The 20,970-nt window shown below is 36.7% G+C and overlaps 1 protein-coding gene across 4 annotated transcripts in view; it reads right to left on the bottom strand.

Annotated features, from left to right (window-relative positions):
• The window catches only part of RAB3IP (RAB3A interacting protein), a 56,117-nt gene continuing 35,147 nt past the window's right edge, over positions 1–20,970 (bottom strand). For all 4 annotated transcript variants that reach the window (XM_055580379.1, XM_055580378.1, XM_055580374.1 and 1 more), the window contains 7 exons: positions 15,232–15,309; positions 14,118–14,321; positions 10,397–10,525; positions 8,827–8,939; positions 4,532–4,631; positions 4,377–4,446; positions 1–356 (listed from right to left, as the gene is read on the bottom strand). In XM_055580379.1, coding sequence (XP_055436354.1) covers positions 274–356; positions 4,377–4,446; positions 4,532–4,631; positions 8,827–8,939; positions 10,397–10,525; positions 14,118–14,321; positions 15,232–15,309 — 777 coding nt within the window. In that variant the 3' untranslated portion in view covers positions 1–273. The remainder of the gene's footprint in view (positions 357–4,376; positions 4,447–4,531; positions 4,632–8,826; positions 8,940–10,396; positions 10,526–14,117; positions 14,322–15,231; positions 15,310–20,970) is intronic.

Here is a 20,970-nt window from a genome sequence, read left to right as displayed (position 1 = left end):
CTCAATTTAACGTTTATTTATTTAGCTATTTTTTGCAACTATAAATTACAATCACTAGTACACCTGTAATTCTTTATAGTGTGTTCAACTAAAGAATAAGCAAACACAGCATAGGTCAGTTTAAAAAGAAATCACAGTACTTCTTAGTATAATCTGCAAAAGAGGGAAAAAGTCTTGGACCCGCTGCTTGGAAATAAATATCAAGTAACCGTAAAAATATTCAGCCATTTTCCAGGTCTTCAGGGAGGTTTATGGATGGTCCCAGGCAGAACATCAGAGTTCCTCTTTGAAATAGCCCAGCTTTGCCAATGACATCTCTTTTCTCAACTGCATAACTTCCCAAAACATTTGGTCAACTACACAAACAGAAAAGAGGGACACATAAATCATAAAATATCATCTTAATTATTTTTTGTTTCAATGAAAATTTAGGATTAGTTGAAATGCCAACTGGACACTTCTAATGATGTACCTAATGCTTAACATCCTATCACTGTTTCACACTAACTTTTCCATGTACTTCTGAGCATCCCAGTTTTATTAATGAATATATTTACTGCTTTTTCCATCACAATTTGTTAGATATTATCAGTGACTACCATGGTAGACATTTCAGTGTCCTGAGTAACTGGCAATGTTGCTGCCTTCTTGAGTAACTATTCTCAATGCTCGATTGTGCAAGAGTTATCATCTCACTTATGGATCTTCTTGCTTAGTTTGCTATATCTTGGCCATTTTTCACTTTTCATTAAAACTAACAGAGTAAATAGGAAAAAAAGAAAACACGAGACAGTCCAGAGAACTTTAGTAACATTCTTTGTAATGACAAGGAAAGGTTCTGTGTACGGCTCACTTAGAAAAAAAAATAAATTCAGAGGATAAGCTGTAAATTTCTATTATCTCTGCTTCTGTAAGTCCGCTCTATTAAGTGGGGGAAAGTTGGCTCTGTTTTAGATTATAAAAGGTCTCCCTCTGACATATTATCAGATTAGACTGATTTAGATCAGTGGTTCTTAACCAGGGAGATTCTGCCCCCCAGTGTGCATATGGCAACGTCTGGAAATGTTTTTCATTATTCGCATCTAGTGAGTAAAGCCCAGGGATGCTACTAAAACATCCTACAATGCACAGGACAGCCTCTCTCAATAAAGAATTATCCAGCTTAAAAGAGTAACAGAACCAAGGCTGAGAAACCCTGCTTTACATTTAGCTGCCTTAAATCCTTTTCAGCACAAGGCACAGATAATAAGCAGAATGTAAAATCAATAATAATTTACTACAAACCCCCTCAGTATATAATGTGTACCAAATACTGTGAAATGAAAGAGTACGAGAAGCCAGAGAAGACGTCACTTTCATCACTGTCAATCCCTACCACTTATGACCCTTTCTTCCTATAAAGTAGAGTACTTTTCATTTGTCCCTACAAAAACTCTTTTTTAACAAGGAGAAAAAATATGCTTGACAACTTGGCACAAATCATGTTCTTAAGCTTAAATAATATTACCTACCACCAGATAGTAAAAAAGATTTCCATTTTATTAAAGTCAGAAAAAGTCAGTTCAGTCACTCAGTTGTGTCCAACTCTCTGCGACCCCATGGACTGGAGCACACCAGGATTCCCTGTCCATCACCAACTCCCGGAGCTTGCTCAGACTCATGTCCATCGAATCAGTGATGCCATCCAACCAGCTCATCCTCTGTTGTCCCCTTCTCCTCCTGCCTTCAATCTTGCCCAGCATCAGAGTCTTCTAATGAGTCAGTTCTTCACATCAGGTGGCCAAAGTATTGGAGTTTCAGCTTCAACATCAGTCCTTCCAATGAATATTCAGGACTGATTTCCTTTAGGATTGACTGGTTGGATCTCCTTGCAGTCCAAGGGACTTTCAAGAGTCTTCTCCAACACCACAGTTTAAAAGCATCAATTCTTCAGCGCTCAGCTTTCTTTATACTCCAACCCTCACATCCATACATAACTACTGGAAAAAACATAGCTTTGACTAGATGGACCTTTGTCAGCAAAGTAATGTCTCTGCTTTTTAATATGCTGTCATAGCTTGGTCGGAGAAGGCAGCGGCACCCCACTCCAGTACTCTTGCCTGGAAAATCCCATGGACGGAGGAGCCTGGTAGGTTGCAGTTCATGGGGTCGCTAAGAGTCGGACACAACTGAGCGACTTCACTTCCACTTTTCACTTTCATGCATTGGAAAAGGAAATGGCAACCCACTCCAGTGTTCTTGCCTGGAGAATCCCAGGAACAGTGGAGCCTGGTGGGCTGCCGTCTATGGGGTCGCACAGAGTTGGACACGACTGAAGCAACTTAGCAGCATAGCTTGGTCATAGCTTTTCTTCCGAGGAGCAAGCGCCTTTTAAATTCATGGCTGCGGTCACCATCCGGACGGAGTGCTTTTGGAGCCCAAAAAAATAAAGTCTGTCACTGTTTCCATTGTTTCCCCATCTATATGCCATGAAGTGATGGGACTGGATGCCATGATTTTAGTTTTTTGAATGTTGAATTTTAAGCCAAATTTTTCACTCTCCTCTTTCACCTTCAACAAGAGGTTCTTTAGTTCTTCGCTTTCTGCCATAAGGGTGGTATCATCTGCGTGTCTGAGGTTTATTGATATTTCTCCTGGCAATCTTGACTCCAGCTTGTGCTTCTTCCAGCCCAGCATTTCTCATGATGTACTCTGCATATAAGTTAAATAAGCAGGGTGACCATACACAGCCTTGATGTACGCCTTTTCCAATTTGGAAGCAAGTCTGTTGTTCCATGTCCAGTTCTAACTGTTGCTTCTTGACCTGCATACAGATTTCTCAGGAGGCAGGTAAGATGGTCTGGTATTCCCATCTCATGAAGAATTTTCCACAGTTTGTTGTGATTCACACAGTCAAAGATTTTGGCATAGTCAATAAAGCAGAAGTAGCTGTTTTTCTTGAACTCTCTTGCTTTCTCGATGATCCAGCGGATGTTGGCAATTTGATCTCTGGTTCCTCTGCCTTTTCTAAATACAGCTGGAACATCTGGAAGTTCATGGTTCATGTACTGTTGAAGCCTAGCTTGGAGAATTTTGCTAGCATGTGTGATGAGTGCAATTGTGTGGTAGTTTGAGCATTCTTTGGCATTGCCTTTCTTTGGGACTGGAATGAAGACTGACCTTTTCCAGTCCTGTGGCCAATGCTGAGTATTCCAAATTTGCTGGCATATTGAGTGCAGCATTTTAATAGCATCATTTTTAAGGATCTGAAATAGTGCAACTAGAATTCCATCACTTCCACTAGCTTTGTTCATAGTGATGCTTCCCTAAGGCCCACTTGACTTCGCATTTTTATCAGTCATAAAAAGTACTATACAGTTTAAAGACTGCTTGTATGCTCTGCAGCCTTTTTAAATTCAATATTGATTAGAGACAGGTTTCACCCCTATTATTTTAGGCATTAAAACCTAATTACCAAAAAAAACCCCTAATTACATGGGATTATAAACAAATGACTGTTTTATATACCAGAGTTTGAAAATGCTAAATTTAAGTTTTTACCAACACAACTAATTCTTCCAAAGGGTTAACATTCACTGGTTTACATTACTAAAACACAGTAGGCTTTTACCAGTTTTTCAGTATAAGAAAATTTTCAGGGTCTGGAAAAGATAAACATGAAAATTCTCCACAACTTCAAATACAAAATTGGCACGGACTTGTCCCTAGCTCAGTATCTGCTATTTCTGTTTTAAAACAACCATATGTATTAAAAAATATATATTTTGGAGCTGTCAGGTCATGTTAGTTTCTATGGCTGGTTTTTAAGACATCGACTATAAAACCATAACTGATCATGAAAGACTACAATTAAAAATGCTGCCACCCTGGCACTAGGTTAGCTCTCTGGATATATCATCTACACATTTCTGTTGATTTAGAAGACAGTGATCTTTACTCCATTCGGAATTACCCTCACAACTACTTTATTAACTCACACGTGAAAGGAGAAAATACAGAAAAAGCTTAGTGCCTTGTGGGCTCCACTAATTAAAATAAGCCTGATCACATTTAGAGCTTGTTCAGTTTTATTTCTTAAGGAGTATATTCAACGGGCTTTATGCTCCTCTCACATTTACCATCTGGTTTATCATATATTCCTTAAACGTTAAAACTGATCCTGCTTCAAACACAAGATTAGAGTAAAATGTGGCAAATCTGAGGATTAAATACAACATGTTTTAAAAGATGCTTTTGTTCCCAAATTCTTCACACATTAGACCTATAAAAGAGATTCAATATAAATGTACCAATAATGTTTATTTGAGCATTACTATTATGTCCTATACTTTTTACTGAACTTTCATGCAAATATTTTATAATGAATTGACACTCACCATCTTGCTGTTTCACAAGTCCCTGCTGAATGTACCGAATGTATGTGAAAAAGTTACAGACAGAAGTGATCTGGGCCAAAAAGAAAAGAATGTTAAACAGTCAAATATTTCATGTCAAAGAGAACTTTACTAAAATTCACGGTTATATTACTTACCCTGTATCTGCAAAAAGGAGAAATGTAGTAGTAGTTGCTTGAGTCCCCTAGTTTAATTCTGTGTTTACAGGACTTGCTCTGACCTGTGAGAGCACATTTTCTGTAAAATAAGGATAAATTTTAGTTTTAAAAAATTAAAAGCATTTTGCCCCTACCTTCTGAACAAGTTGCACACTCATTCAGACAACAAATATTTGACAACCTACCCTGTATCAGGCACTCTGTGAAGATGACAAAGACAAAAGCCCTACCCTCTAGGGCTTACATTCTAGTAGAAGTTTACAGGCATAGCATTCAGTACAGTTCTAGAAATAAAAGCTAGATGTTTTAATATATGTCCTTGCTCAGTCACTTCAGTCGTGTCCAACTCTCTGCGACCCCATGGACCATGGCCCGCCAGGATCCCCTGTCCATGGGATTCTCCAGGCAAGAATACTGGAGTGGGTTGCCATTTCCTTCTTCAGTGATAAAGTATGAAGTAAGTGAAGTGAAGTCACTCAGTCATATCCGACTCTTTGAGACCCCTTGGACTGTAGCCTACCAGCTCCTACGTCCATGGGATTTTCCAGGCAAGGGTACTGGAGTGGGTTGCCATTTCCTTCTCCAATATATGTCCTAACCAGGAACAAAGTTACAAATAAGTAATCAGCTGCAGGGCAGGTCACAGCTTTCCACTGGGACTTCAACTTCTGTCTTAGTTGAAAAAAACTTAAAAGTAACTGTTCAAGTCTCAAAACATGCTACTGATACCCTGCAGGACAACAGTTTCCAGATGGGATACTTTTTGGTGTGTTGGGTTGGTGTATATGCATTTAACATGGCACCTAGGCCTAAGAAATACAAAGGAATAAGATACCTCACAAATACACTGCATCTTAACAATTACAATTACACAAAGAGTACATACTACATTTAGACATACAGACCTTCTTCTTTGCATACTACAACATGTATGACGGTTTTCAGGCTACGATAGGGTGAAAGCCTCTTGAGAGCAGGGAATGTACTGTATTCATCTTTAAATGCCTGACAATAAGTATCCGCCTGGCAGAGAGCAGACATTCAGTGGTTGCTGGTTAAGTGAAGGCCACCTGTCACTCTACTTGCTCAACAAAATCAGGTTGGACTCAAAGAAGCCCAGCTGTCACCCTGCTAAATTAGAAGCTTGACTAAAGACAGCTACCACTTCTTCTCAATGCAAACTTAGTGTAGCTCTAAAGTAAAATAAAGTGGCCAACAGCATTTTATAGGACATTATAAGTCATAAAGAAAAATGTATTAACTAGATGTTGAATTTTCAGCTATACATGAGAAATATGAAATGAATGTGGCTCCATATTAAGCAAACACACAACAAATGATTACTTAAAAGAGAATAATTTTGGCCATTCAAATCACAGAAGAATTCTTACCTTTTCAAAGAGATTTCACCTCACTGTTCCTTTATTAGAAAATGCCTTTAATGATTTATAATAATATTTAAAAGCACTACTACTAGCTTGAGGATGGACGACCAAGAAATTTAAGGCACAAGTGTTAAAAGTCCTTAGAACTATACTATTTTAAGCATAATTTACACAAGAGAAAAAAGTAACCATCAAACTGATAAAAATCACCTTTACACTGCTCTTCTGGAAGCAGACATATATCTGTCTACCATTTTTCTAACTTTCAAATGACTCAGGTAAAATGGTTTTAATATCAACTTTTAGAATAATAAAGTGTTTAAGTTATCTCATTTCTGAAGCTAATATATTTTTATTAGAGCTAGAATTCAACGCTAAGTCTTCTGACCTCTAATTCCGATTAAAAAAAAAAAAAACCATATCTCAGTATCTCAATAGCTCTAGTCCCAAGATTTCAAATCCTTGCTTGCCATTTTCACTCAAGAATGTCAACGTGTCTAAGTCTGCATCTATCATCTTGTAAACCAGAGCCCTATTAACTTCCAAAAGTTCACATCACCCATCCAGTCACCTCTAACTCCTTTCTTTACACATCTTTCCTCCCCATACACTCATCATCCACTGAACGCAGTTACCTTGTTTCCTTCTTCAGTCTTTGTTATCCAAATTCCACCCACACTTCTAAAACTCAGATCAAACCCACGCCCCTCTAATAATAGTTCTGATCACCACCAGTGGAATGACTTTGCCTTCCACAAAATTCCCAGAGCACTATGCCATTCACTTAGTGACTGTCTTGACAATCTTATCCACAAGAGCCTTAGCCGGGGCCATACTTCACGTTTCATTTAAAAAAAAAAAAGGACAACATTTTCCTTTGGTTTTCTCCACACAATATGCACTGCAAATATCTTGGCTTCTGGCCCCATTTCCACAAGCACAATACCCTTAATTGTTCCCTAAATAGCTCAGTTGGTAAAGAATCCACCTGCAATGCAGGAGACCCCCTTTGATTCCTGGGTTGGGAAGATCCGCAGGAGAAGGGACAGGCTACCCACTCCAGAATTCTTGGGCTTCCCTTGTGGCTCATCTGGTAAAGAATCCACCTGCAATGCAGACCTGGATTTGATCCCTGGGTTGGTAAGATCCCCTGGAGAAGGGAAAGGCTACCCACTAGAGTATCCTGGCCTGGAGAATTCCATGGACTGTATAGTCCATGGGGTCACAAACAGGTGGACATGATTGAGTGACTTTCACTTTCATTCAGTATAATTATTTTCCTAAAATATTGTAAAAATCTACTGTAATAGATTTCATTTGATGATACTGCACATTTAATATGTGGGATAGATACAATGCAACCATAAATTTAAAATCCTACAATAAAAACTGCTATTTGTAAAATAAGGTATAACACAGAACTTAGAACTACAAAAACTGCTATCGTTAACAATCAGGATAAAATTACCCAGGAGTTTGTTGATGAGTAGAATTTAGGAATGTAAATCTCTTCCCCAAAATTCAGACGCCATCATACTACAAGTGTGGCTGCTGCTGCTAAGTCGCTTCAGTCGTGTCCAACTCTTAGCGACCTCATGGACTGCAGCCCACCAGGCTCCTCCGTCCATGGGATTTTCCAGGCAAGAGTGGGTTGCATGGGAGTGTAAAACAGGACACAACTCTAGGTAGACAGACTTGCCGCTCATGAACAAACACAGGACTAAAAAAATAAGTTACCCAAATACCAGCACTGATTGATCCTGCTGAGAGTGCAATGTGCATAACAGGAAACAGGAAGAACAACACAACTCCCACAACTGGTTTTAACAGACCTAGCAGTTAATCTCAACCAGCTGTTTCCTCTTCTGCCTTCAAATAGCCTGCCTGACAGGATTCAATTGTTGCTAGCTAGGAGCTCTCTTGGGCCTCCCAGGTGATGCTAGTGGTAAAGAACCTGAAGGAGACATAAGAGATGTGGGTTCGATCCCTGGGTGGGGAAGATCCCCTGGATGAGGGTATAACAACACATTCCAGTCTTCTTGCCTGGAGAATCCCATGGACAGAGGAGCCTGGCAGGCTATATGGTCCATGGGGTGGCAGAGACTGGGACACAACTGAGTGACTTAGCATGCACGCACATGAGCTCTCCTAGGCTCTTCAGTCCCCTTATACTGATCTAGTTTTTAACCAACTAAGCCACTTCCCCTAAATCTTTCAAAGTCACCTTTTAAACAGCTGTCCCAAAGGTTTTAGGTACTGCTTGGTTTCAATCTTTTCCTCCCAGAACTGGTTGGAAAAAGGCTTGTTCTGCTATGAAATGTGGAGTCACCCCTGAAGGTACACAACTGTCAAATATTTCTTACACATGAAGACAGAAATGTTTCTTTACCAAAGTGAGAAAGCTTTACGATGAGAGTACTGAAGAAAAGTACTAGCCAAGTCTTTTGGTACCCTGTTTTCATGCTTGGTAAGACCTGGTCTAATTCACTGTCTTTTCAAATTATTTTTGAAGCAAACTTCAAGAAGAAATATTTTATACAAAAGCCCAGAACATGAAAAGTACAACAACAACAAAAAATCTGCTTATGACCCATTAAAGAGATTTCATAATCAGGTAATGGATTACAATATGTGGTTTACAAAAAAAGTTTCTGACACCTGATCTACCTGGATCCCACGTACAGGTCTGTAATTAAAGAGCTCTCCACTGACGATACATCTGAAATCCCCACACTGCCTGTGGGTTGGTCTCTGGGCTGCACAGACTCTAAACAGAAAACTGACGACAGATTTAACCATATTTAAAACCAGAAAAAATTAGAGTAACTACAACACATAAAATTTTTAAAACTCAGTATTCTTCCACAAGACATGATTGTGAAAACATACTTTGGTCCTCCGCATTCAACTGCAGATGCTTTCACGAATCGAACAGGTTGTAATCCCACTGGTTCAATGCTTAAAGTGTTGTTCTCCACAGCCTCCAGAACAGCTGAAGCCAACTTCACAGAACACAGAAAAATATTAGATGCTGACAGGAAAATGTAAAAATTCTAGTTCACAGTAAACTAATGTTTAAAAATTATTTTTCCCCAAGTTCCCCTAGCTAATGAAAAAGAAAGAAACCACATAAGCTTGGTTTGAATTCTTTTATAACTCCAATATTGTTATGAAAAGTGATTCAGTTACAGCTAAATAACTTTTCTCATTTTCTGGAAGGAAATTAAAGACATTAATTCCAGATCACCCCTTATCCACAATTAACATCCACTACTAAAGTCACTTCAAAATGAATATCTTAATGCTTGATTTTACTAAATGTATGCATTATTTTTTAATACTGATCATCATAATAGAGCAATATATATTAAACAGAACTATATATTTAATGATCACATAAATACACCAACTGTATTTATGTGCACAAGTATACAAAAGAATTAAATGAATTATCAAATATTAAATGCCCAGATGGAGACAGTAATAACTGATAAACAATTGATGAAATGGGCAAACTACTTTATTCTGGCAAGATTACTTATACGTGGCAATCTACCTAAAATTAGGGCCAGAGCCATAATGACTAACAGCTATATATCAAAAGCATTTTATTCTTCCTCTTCTCCTTACAAGTAGTGTTGTAATTAAATTCTCTAAAGACTCTGAGGATTAACTTTCTTAAAACATTTATTGACTGGATATTTGTAGACAAACCTTCCACGTGTAAGAACAAATTAAAATTATGACCTTACATTTGCACAGTGTTTTAAGGTTTTCTGTCTACTTGAAAGTGTCCAAGTGTTAGTCACACAGTCATGTCCGACTCTTTGAAGCTCCATGGACTGTAGCCCACCAGGCTCCTCTGTCCATGGAGTTCTCCAGGCAAGAATACTGGAGTGCGTAGTCTTCCCTTTTCTAAGGGATCTTCCCAACCCAGGGATAGAACCTGGGTCTCCTGCATTGCAGGCAGATGCTTTACCGTCTGAGCCACCAGGGAAGTTTTTCTATCTACTTAACTGACTTCGTTTTGTCTTAACAACCCTGAGACACAGGCAAGGAAGGCATTTTTTCACCTGTTTTAACGATGAAGGAACTAAACAGGAGTTTTAAAATCACATATGGATAAACCAAACAAACAGCTTGAAGTATACAGAAATTCCTTTACACTGACTCTTGGACTAAAAGTTAAGAAATAAGCCCTACCCCCTTAACATACTTAATACTTCACTCCAGTGCAAAACACACTGCAGTGTGAGTGATCATCTGCTCAAATAAGGAAGAAGGCTCAGTAAGCGAATGCCAAGAAATTATTATGATCCTAATATGGAATGGAGAAAATGGTAAAACATGACATTTTATAAATTATCTGTGTAATAGATAGTAAAATATGTAACATGTCTAAGTAAAAGGTATAGGAACAACTCTAATGCATTTCTATTAAAGTTTTTTTTAAAATTACCTCACTTTTTGAGAAGGTTAAACAAGGAAAGATATCTTCCTGATAGATTTTGTCTAAGAAAGGACAGGTTCTGTCCATTGTGGGCTCATCCTTCCAAGATCTGAATTCATTATACAGGGATAAGTCAGCCTGACAAAAGAAAACATAAAATAACTTTTTAAAAAGTACAAACAAAAAATCACTTTATAAAACCAAAACCTAATTAATATATTACCAAAAAACAAATATTCTTTATTTAAAATAACAATTGAACCATTCTTGATTAGTTATAATACAGGATAGCAATTTTTTAATTGAAGTATAGCTGATTTACAATATTGTTTGTTTCAGGTATATAGCAAAGTGATTCAATTAAACATTTTTTTTCAAATTCTTTCCATTATAGATTATTATAAGGTATTGAATATAGTTCCCTGTTGTTGTTTTAGCTGCTAAGTCATGTCCAACTCTTTAGTAACCCCCTGGAGTGTAGCTTGCCAGGTTCCTCTGTCCATGAGATTTTCCCAGGCAAGAATACTGGAGTGGATTGCCATTTCCTTCTCCAGGCAATCTTCCCCACCCAGGGATTGAACCTGCCTCTCCTGCACTGGCAGGCAAGATCTTCCCCACTGAGCCACCAGAGAAGCCCATGGTTCCCTGTACTTTACAGTAAATTCTTGGCTTATTTTATATACAGTGGTGTATATCTGTTAATCTCATACTTCTAACTTATCCCTCTCTCAGCCTTTCCCTTTTGGCAACCATAAGATCCCTTCTATGTCTGTGAGTCTGTTTCTGTTTTGTAAATAAATTCATTTGTACCTTTTTTAGGATTTCACATGTAAGTGATCATATTTGTGTTTTTCTTTCTGACATCTTCAGTGAGTATGATACTCTCTAGGTCCATTTATGTTGCCACAAATGGCAATATTTCATTCTTTTTAAAAAACAATCCAAACTCCCAAATAACTAGGGGGTGCTTTTCAATGTAATCACTACAGTGTCAAAGATCACTACCATTACCTACCCACTACCCACCAAAAAGAGTGTAACACTAATATTGGAGTTCTTCTTAAGACACAGGTGCACACTGTTCTGAATACAAAAGTTTTCTGAAAACAAACAATTTGGAGCCAAGTTAATTAAAACAAGTGTTTAAACAAATAGAGGCTGACCAAATTGTGAAATCTATTTTGGGGTCAAAAGTGACACCACCTGTTCAGCTATTTTCAGAATTTTCAAAATTTTTACTCTATAAGCTGCAAAACTAAAAGCAGCACACACACACAGCCTCCTAAATTGACTATCTCAAATATACAACATTCATTTAGATTTTTTTGCCATTTCAACATCTAGTATCTCCCATCTGAATTACCAATAATCCAGCTGGCACCAGCCTTCCTATTCACTCTTCCAGTTGTCTCTTCTCTTTCCTTCCAATTTAATAATTTTTCCCAAGTATTCTTCTCTTTGGATTCCCCCAGCCCAGCTCAATACTGCCCATCAGCATATAAAGGTCCAGCCAGCCCCCAGCCACCCAAACACAGAGCAGTGTCCCTCAGCCGCCCACAACTCTAAGCCGCTCCTGTCCAGAAGCACTAGACGCCCTGTGAATGAAACACTGACTGCACCTGCGGCCTCCAGCACAGCTCAGACGTGCGTGTAGTCTACGTGAGAGTAACCAAACCTGCGGCCTCCAGCACAGCTCAGACGTGCGTGTAGTCTGTGTGAGAGTAACCAAACCTGCGGCCTCCAGGACAGCTCAGATTGCGTGTAGTCTATGTGAGAGCAACCAAACCTGTGGCCTCCAGCACAGCTCAGACGTGCGTGTAGTCTATGTGAGAGTAACCAAACCTGCGGCCTCCAGGACAGCTCAGATTGCGTGTATGTCTATGTGAAAGTAACCAAAGACTGGCTGTACCCCAGCTTTCCTAGAGACTTTCCTCTAAGGTGTATAATAGCAATCTCAATGTGAATTTTTTTCATCCCAATCCATAAATTCCTTGAATCAAAGCTAAAGGCAAAAGGATAAAATTATTAGCAGATAAGTAATACATTTTCAAATTAATTTTCTTTGTAAAGTCTACCCTTTGATGGATATAAAACCCAAAGTGGGTAAGTAGTGTTCTGAGAAAAGATTCTAATTGAAAGGCAATAATTTAAACTACTTATTAAGAGCTGACTCTGTCAGGAACTATAGTAATAAGCACTTCACAAACATTTAATCCTCAAAGCTGGGCAAGATAGATATTATAACCTCCATTTATAGATAAGAAAACTAGAGTTTAGAGAGATAAAATAACTTGACCAAGGTTACCAAGCAAGAAGCCAGTAAAAGTTCACATTTGAGTGACTTGATCTCAAAGCCTCGCCTAACTGTGTGCATGCATGGCACGTGTTCTCAGTGATTGCAGAAGAGACACTGTACAGTCATGACTGAATGCCCCATCACATTTTCTATAGAAACATGGACATATTCCATTTTCTGTCCAACTGTTATATCTAAGATTTACACAGGTCAAACTTATGTGTTTCCTTTGATAAAACATTTTGACAAGTTTTACACAAAATAGTACAATACAAGATATAGCCAGAAAGCAAAATGTTATATGCCACCTATATGCATATTTTAAGGAATTTCATAAATACAAAACTTTATAACATTCCACGAGAAACATCTAAATTTTCTTAGTGTAAAAAAACAGGGAGAAAAGGGTACATAATTACACACACTGAGAAACCACAGCAAAAATACAAGTTATACCAAGCAATTAAAAATGCTATCAATACTGAAAGAAATCAGAATTAAAGTTATGACTAAAAATGTTTAAATATTTAACAGAAACCAATGTGAATTTTAATTTCATCACATTCAGATTTAACCAAGTATTGAACTTCTCTCCCACCAGCATCTTTTTTTCTTATGAATAACTAAACAATATACAATTCAATTAAAATGAGCAACAACCCTGGTTATTCAATTCAATAAACTCCTGGCTTCTATGTAAAAATCTAAACAAGCACAGCTTCTTCAAGATTAATGAGAGACTTGAATTCGACAATGTAAAATACAACTTTCAAGAAAAAAAATGGGAGAAGGCTGCTTGTTAATTAGTGATCAATCCCTTTGGACATGCTTTCTTATCACATGTAAGTAAAAACTATTTTACAATTACACAATTTTTACTCAAAACAGCTCAAAATATTAGCACATTATCCCAGCTATCCTCATAACATACCTTATAAAATTATAAGCTTACCATCAGTTCTATTTTTTGTTGCTTAATTATCTGAATTAACTCCAGGACTACCTTACTGATATAAAATTGTTTCTCCCAGAATTTAAGTAAAAACAACGCACTGTTCTTCAAGAAAATCACCCAATATTTTCATATATTTCTTATGTTCATATTTTGCTGGAGCATGCAAGCAATAAATCTTGACTAGCCAGATCATTAAAGTCACCCACTCTCCTTTATACAACACACGACAGTTTGCTCCCTAAATGAAATATCGAGATTAAGAAACTTACCAAGTTTCCAGCAGATACTCCAAGGTCAGCCAGGTAGAGAAGGGAACTGAAGAATCCCTGAAAGCAGCCAGCTCTAGACAAAGCCTCCCCCATCTTAATACTGAATATTTTGTATTAAAAGTTTTGCTGGCAAAAATCATAACCAACACCTCAGTGATGAGAATTACTAAGTATCAACAGAGTCAGAGGGGACAGTCCTGGACGAGTTACCTCTTTGCAGTCTTTTACAATTGGCTGTATCACACTGAGGTCCTGGTGACTGCCACTCATAGCACTGCTTGTACTTTTATTTCTTGTATGCCCCTTTTTAAAATGTGCCTTTCCACCTGGCAGAGACTCTTGTGTAGGTGATGTTGGAGAACTGGACAATACAAGTGTCTTCAATGCAGCTACTTCAGCTTGGAGTACATCAATCTTGAAAAGAAATCAACACAGTCACATATACTGAATATGTTTTATGACAGATGCAGCTAAATGTTAACAATTTGGTAACTTTCAGAGATGAAACATAAGTTTAATGTGTATTTCCTGTGGAGTAATAAAAGGAAAGTAAACTAAATGGGTTTTTTGGGAGGGCTTTTTATTTTTAATCAGTTTTTTGATATTCCCATACAGTCTGGATTCAGCTGCTATTCACAATGTCAGATGAAAATTTTAAAATTATCAAAATGTTTAACATTTCACTATGTGGATTTTCAGATGAGATCAGGTGCATTCAGGGTGGTACGGCTGTAGACATCACCAACTCAATGGACATGAGTTTGAGCACGCTCCAGGAGTTGGTGATAGACAGGGAAGCCTGGCGTGCTGTCGTACATGGGGTCACAAAGAGTCGGACACGACTGAGCGACTGAATGGATGCAAATTTTCAGAATCTTCATATTTAAAAATAGCTTATGATTAGGTGCAGTTCATTTCTAAAATAGTAAAATCTAGTAACATTTCAGTGGATTTTTTAGTGAATTAAAAAATAATTGACTTTAAAATGTAATTATATAATCCTTTTGACAATATGTGTGATTCACAAAGCTTTAAATCATTTGCTTCTAATATAAATGTACACTAAATGTTCACTATTAATTATATCTATGTAGTAGCTATTTTCTTCTTTATTTTTTTTTCTTTTTCTTTTTCTTTTCTATCATGTAGAATTTTTATTTAAACAGGGAATGTCACATTTACTTCTTTATAGTGTCTTATAGTTTTAAAAATCTTCTAAAGTAAGCAGTACTTTTATAATCAGAACAAATCCAATAAATGTCAAGGTATTTTTCAAACTGTAATTACTAGTTTCTTTATCCTATTAAAAGCAGCAAAAACTTACTTTTCCTTGTGCTTCTTTTAGCTGTTTTTCTGCTGTTGCCTGCTTGACATTTGCTTCTCTCACCATCTTATGAGCTTCCTGAAAAAGTTAACATCTCATATTTTGGAAATAAAGTATTTAGCATTTGTTTTCAAAAATCCTTCAACAGGTGTCTATGATTGAAACAAAGATACACTAACAAAATTTTGCCTAAAATTAAGTATTCAATGTCAACAGCTGAAGCAGCGACTGTCATCGGCAAATCAATTATTAGGAATAAAGAATAGGTACCTTCTTTTATTACCACAGAGGCAGGCAAGGTTAGTTTGATCATTTTAATTAATACTTGTGTAAAGACTGCAAATGTTAAAGAAGGAAAAGTCATGATCCACATGTCAAACCCAACTTCTTTGCAGTTAGGTTTTTATAATTTGTATCATATTACTATGCACAGCAAAGACATACAGGAGAAACAAGCAAAAATATTAACACATCAGTAATGCTGTAGTTTATAGGAGTAACAGCTGAGAAGCCTTAGAGCTTCCAATAAAAATACTCACACATCGATATTAAATCTTGATTTTGTGCAGAGCAATCGAAAAAGGTTGCGTTTATCCTTTCGTAAGATCTTAATTTTTTAGTACCAAATATATGAAACTCTCAGAGAAGGCAATGGCACCCGACTCCAGTACTTTTGCCTGGAAAATTCCATGGATGGAGGAGCCTGGTAGGCTGCAGTCCATGGGGTTGCGAAGAGTCGGACACGACTGAGCGACTTCACTTTCACTTTTCACTTTCATGCTTTGGAGGAGATGGCAACCCACTCCAGTGTTCTTGCCTGGAGAATCCCAGGGACGGGGGAACCTGGTGGGCTGCCATCCATGGGGTCGCACAGAGTCGGACACGACTAAAGCGATTTAGCAGCAGCAGCAGCATATGAAACTCTAGATATTTAATTCCCCTTTATTCATACAACATTTATTCATCAAACACTTATTCATAACATCTCTTCCTCAGCTACCGTTCCAGGTGCTGATAACTCTTAAGGAGCTTACACTCTGAAGACATTCTAATAATCAAATAAAATATGAGGACAAATTCTGGATTTTATTCTAAATCCATTATGAAGCCTTGTGGCCTTTTAAGAAAGAGAATGACATTATGTTATTTGTATTTTAAAAAGCTTACTCTGCTGTATGGAATAATCCCTATAAAATATAAGGGTGGACTGGGTGCTTGCAATACACCCAGGGTATTTGCAATACACAGGGTGCTTGCAATAATCGCCCAGGATGTAAGAGCATAGATCTTAGAACTTCAATTTACTGTTCACGAGGAAGAGAGCGATGGAAGGCAGAAGGAAAGAAATCAGCTTCAAAGCTGTTTAACAGTTTGACAAAAGAACCCTCACTAGGACTGCTCAGGGGAGAGTGGAAGTTCTCTACACCAGAGTTCCATGGTGGCACTCCCATTTGTTCACTTGCTTTTAGAGTATGTAATGACACTGCACCTTGTATGTGCCCTTGTATTATAATAAATGTACAGATATTGTTTTAAATAAGAAAAGCTTTACTATCAATGCTTATAATAAGATTAACTGTGAGAATATCCCATGCACCATTATGCTGGCTATCTTGCGTCCAAGCCTGTAGGAGCTATCAAATTTAATAATGAGACAAGCATTTTTCTTTTATTTTTATTTTTTATTTTATTTTATTTTTTTAATTTTATTTTTAAACTTTACATAATTGTATTAGTTTTGCCAAATAAAAAGAATACATTTGATTCAGTTCTAATGAGGTGGATGAAACTGGAGACTATTATACAGAGTGAAGTAAGCCAGAAAGAAAAACACCAATACAGTATACTAACGCATATATATGGAATTTAGAAAGATGGTAACAATAACCCTGTGTACGAGACAGCAAAAGAGACACTGATGTATAGAACAGTCTTATGGACTCTGTGGGAGAGGGAGAGGGTGGGAAGATTTGGGAGAATGGCATTGAAACATGTAAAATATCATGTATGAAACGAGATGCCAGTCCAGGTCGATGCACGATACTGGATGCTTGGGGCTGGTGCACTGGGATGACCCAGAGGGATGGAATGGGGAGGGAGGAGGGAGAAGTGTTCAGGATGGGGAACACATGTATACCTGTGGCATTTTTCTTTTAAAAATAACAAGTATTTAAGATGTGCTGAATAAATGTTGAATTTTAACAAGTGATTGTCATTAAAATACTACTTGACAGGTAGTTCTCAAATAGTAAGTATATCTAATCTGATCCTTCAAGATAAGTGACATTTTAACTATGAATCCAGAAGTAACATGTGCTATGGAGAGAATATTTGTTTAATGTTTAGAATTGGATTCTGCTTCCATTAATGGCGGACCATGCAACTTCTTAGAACAAACTTCCTACAGAGAACAGTTTTTAAAAGCTGGACAAATTTTTTAAAAATGTTCTTGAAGGCATTAGAGTGCAACAAAATAGTGAAGAACCAGAGGACCAAGATCCAGAAGTAAACTGAGGAAAGTGAGCTGAAACTTGGGGTGATTTGTCCCCTTAGAGATATAAGGGATATACTGGAAAGGTATAAAATAAATGTTAACTGGAGTCTAAAAAGGAAAGAGAAAAGATCTAGAATGAGGCAAGAGGAGTATCTAAAATGATAATTCATAGGATTTTAAAAATTGACAAAAGACATAAAAAGATATATGAGCTTGAAAACTTTTCTATCACTGTCATTCTGAAACTGAAAAATTATTTAAGTATCATCTACACAGGAAAGTCCGTAAACTTTCTAGAAAGGCCAGATAGTAGTAAGTAGTTCAGGCTTCTAAGTCATATGGTCTGTGTTGTAACTACTCAACTCTGCTGCTATAGTGTGAAGGCAGCCACAGACAATAAAACAATCAATGAATATAGCCATTCCAATAAAAATTCATGGGCACTTAAATATGAGTTTCATACAGTTTTCATATGTCACAATCTCTTTCGATTCTTTTTCCTCCTCTTACCATTTGAAAATGTAAAAACCAACCTTGGCTCGTTAGGTTGCACAAAAGTAGATAAAGGCCAGTTTTGGCCTGCAGGCTATAGTTTGCACACCTGTGATCTATACAAACATCATGTCCATATATTTACAAACACGGAAGACAGAATTTTTTTCCTCTCTGGTTAGCAGTGATTCAAATTAAGTTGATCTTTTTTTTTTTCTTTTTTAAAAATAATGTTTATTCACCATCTTCTGATTAGTTTTCAAAAACAATTTGTTGGCATTAAAGACAAAAGCTCACTAGAGAATGTTACGGAAAAACTTTCACGTAACTAGCAATGGGACTGAAAATTCATTATCATGACTTATTACAGGAAAAGATGTACTTGTTCCTTTCAGATGAGTATTATCTGTGAGTTATCAGTAACATTAAATCTAAATTTTAAAAACGGAATTTAGACCATATCATCATTGGAGAAGGAAATGGCAACCCACTCCAATACTCTTGCCTGGAAAATCCCATGGACAGAGGAGCCTGGCAGGCTATAGTCCAAAGGGTTGCAGAGAGTCAGACACGACTGAGCGACTTCACTATCACTATCATCTGGATCATAAATTTAAAACAGGTTTTCAAAAACAAGATAACAGAGTCAATCACAACGCTCTCACGAAATAAATATACACATATACAATGTGTTTTAATGAGAATACTTCTGTATTATAAAAAATTTAAGTATTTTTATTATTTCACTTTTTATAAACACTTTTGTGTTTTATATGTATGTAACATTATGATGTGTGTTAGTATATGTGCATAATTTAAGTACATATGTCTTAGAACAGTGCCTAGTGCATAGAGAATTCTTAATATCTTCATCGTAACAAAGGTTCATGCTCAAATTTGTCTTTGTGGCTTGAAAGAAAAGGAAGTGCCATTTATGACTTTCACCATACTTAAAAGCAAGATCAAGGTCATGAATTTGAGTCCCAGCATTCTTCTTAACTCTACTTATGATTTTCTTCACAGACAAAATAATTTGTACTATATGTGCTTACAGCATTGTTGAGAGAAACTAAGCATATCATAGACATTTACTAAAATTGGCTGAAAAAACATAAAACCACCTTAAGACTACATATCTTTTTTTTCCATGTTAAATGTAGACTACTTTGTAAAGCATTCTTTCAACTGATTTCACTTTATATTTTGCATTACCTGAAAATCCATAATACTATAAGAAAAAACATATTCACACATATATATACAACTTTATAATCTTGTATTTTTTGCTAAATACAAAAGTATAATTATATTCAAGATCATTCATCATATATAAATTCCTAATCTGAGTTTACAAGCTTACCAAAATTATATAAATTGAGTTTATTCAGAATAATCTTCAATTCTTAAAAAAAGAAAAAACTATTTACACATATACATAAAATGTAAGCAAAAACATTTTTTCATAAAACAATGGTAAACTGAGATCATGAAGGCAAAACTGAGACCACAGAAAAACTTACTCTACTTTTTTTCTAAACTCAGTAAGCAGTTGGTTTGAATACAATTTTCTTCATTACTGAAATCATCTTTAATCAGCGTAGTTTCTTTCCCAGAAAGTACACACAGTTAAGGTTATTAGTCACTGTTAGGTCAGAGATAAATTAGGGACCCCAAAATTATGCTTTTTAGATAACTTTTTCATTCATTGCACAAACTGCACTTCTGGTATTTCACATCCTGCTGGAGACAGGGAAAAGTTTCTGTTTGTTCTCCTACTTCATCTAACAAAATGACACGTACATGCAGCTGGGGGGAACTAAGTGGGGGCTAAAATTAAGGGCAAGCTGGTAGGAAACCAACATTACCATAAGCAGCATAATGTATTTGCTTTCTTATCTACTAACACTATACTATAAAATTTTCTTCTAACCGGACAGTACTGAAAGAAATGCCTTATGTTTCTGTACACTCCTTCTACATATAAAAATGTAACATTACATAACTCCTGTTCCAGATCTTTGTATGTTAGTAGCTCAGTCATGTCCGACTGAGACCCCATGGACTGTAGCCCACTAGGCTTCTCTGTCCACGGGATTTCCCAGGCAAGAATACTGGAGTGGGTTGCCATTCCCTTCTCCAGAGAATCTTTCTGACCAAGGGATCAAAGTCGGGTCTCTGAAAATGCAGGCAGATTCCTTGCCATCTAAGTCACCAAGGAAGCTCTCCAGATCTTTAATTTCCCACTATTTCTAAGCTTAAATTTATCTTCCTATTATCTCTGATAACTAGCTAACTAAACAAAAAAAAAGTTTTTAAACATTCATCAAAGAAAGACAGGTGAGAGAGCAAAGGGGTGTGAGCAGAGGAGGACATGGAAAGCCCACACTTCTGAAAATATCCTCTGCAATATTACTTGTAACAATAAAAACTGTGGAATATACACTGGATAGATTATGATTTTCATTACACTGACCATGCAGTAACATGAAAAGATGTTATTTAAAGTACAAAATATATTAGGATTACAACTATGCAAGCAAATATGCACACCTAAAACTAAAAAAGATTCTGCATATACAAAAATAACAAGGGTGAAGAAACGTTTCCCCTAAAATCCATTTTTACACTAAAAATTTTAAGAACAAATTTTCAGGGAAAAAAGAAAATATTGGTAAAGTGATAATGACACTAGCCATTCTAGTAACACATCAATGTTTTTGATAAGGAGCCTCTGAAGGCTAAAGATCTTATAA

This window comes from Bubalus kerabau, chromosome 1 (genome assembly GCF_029407905.1).
Source record: "Bubalus kerabau isolate K-KA32 ecotype Philippines breed swamp buffalo chromosome 1, PCC_UOA_SB_1v2, whole genome shotgun sequence".
In the NCBI taxonomy this organism is placed as follows: Eukaryota; Metazoa; Chordata; class Mammalia; order Artiodactyla; family Bovidae; genus Bubalus; species Bubalus kerabau.
Note: the sequence above shows the minus strand (reverse complement) of the source record. Positions and strands in the feature narration are given on the sequence as shown.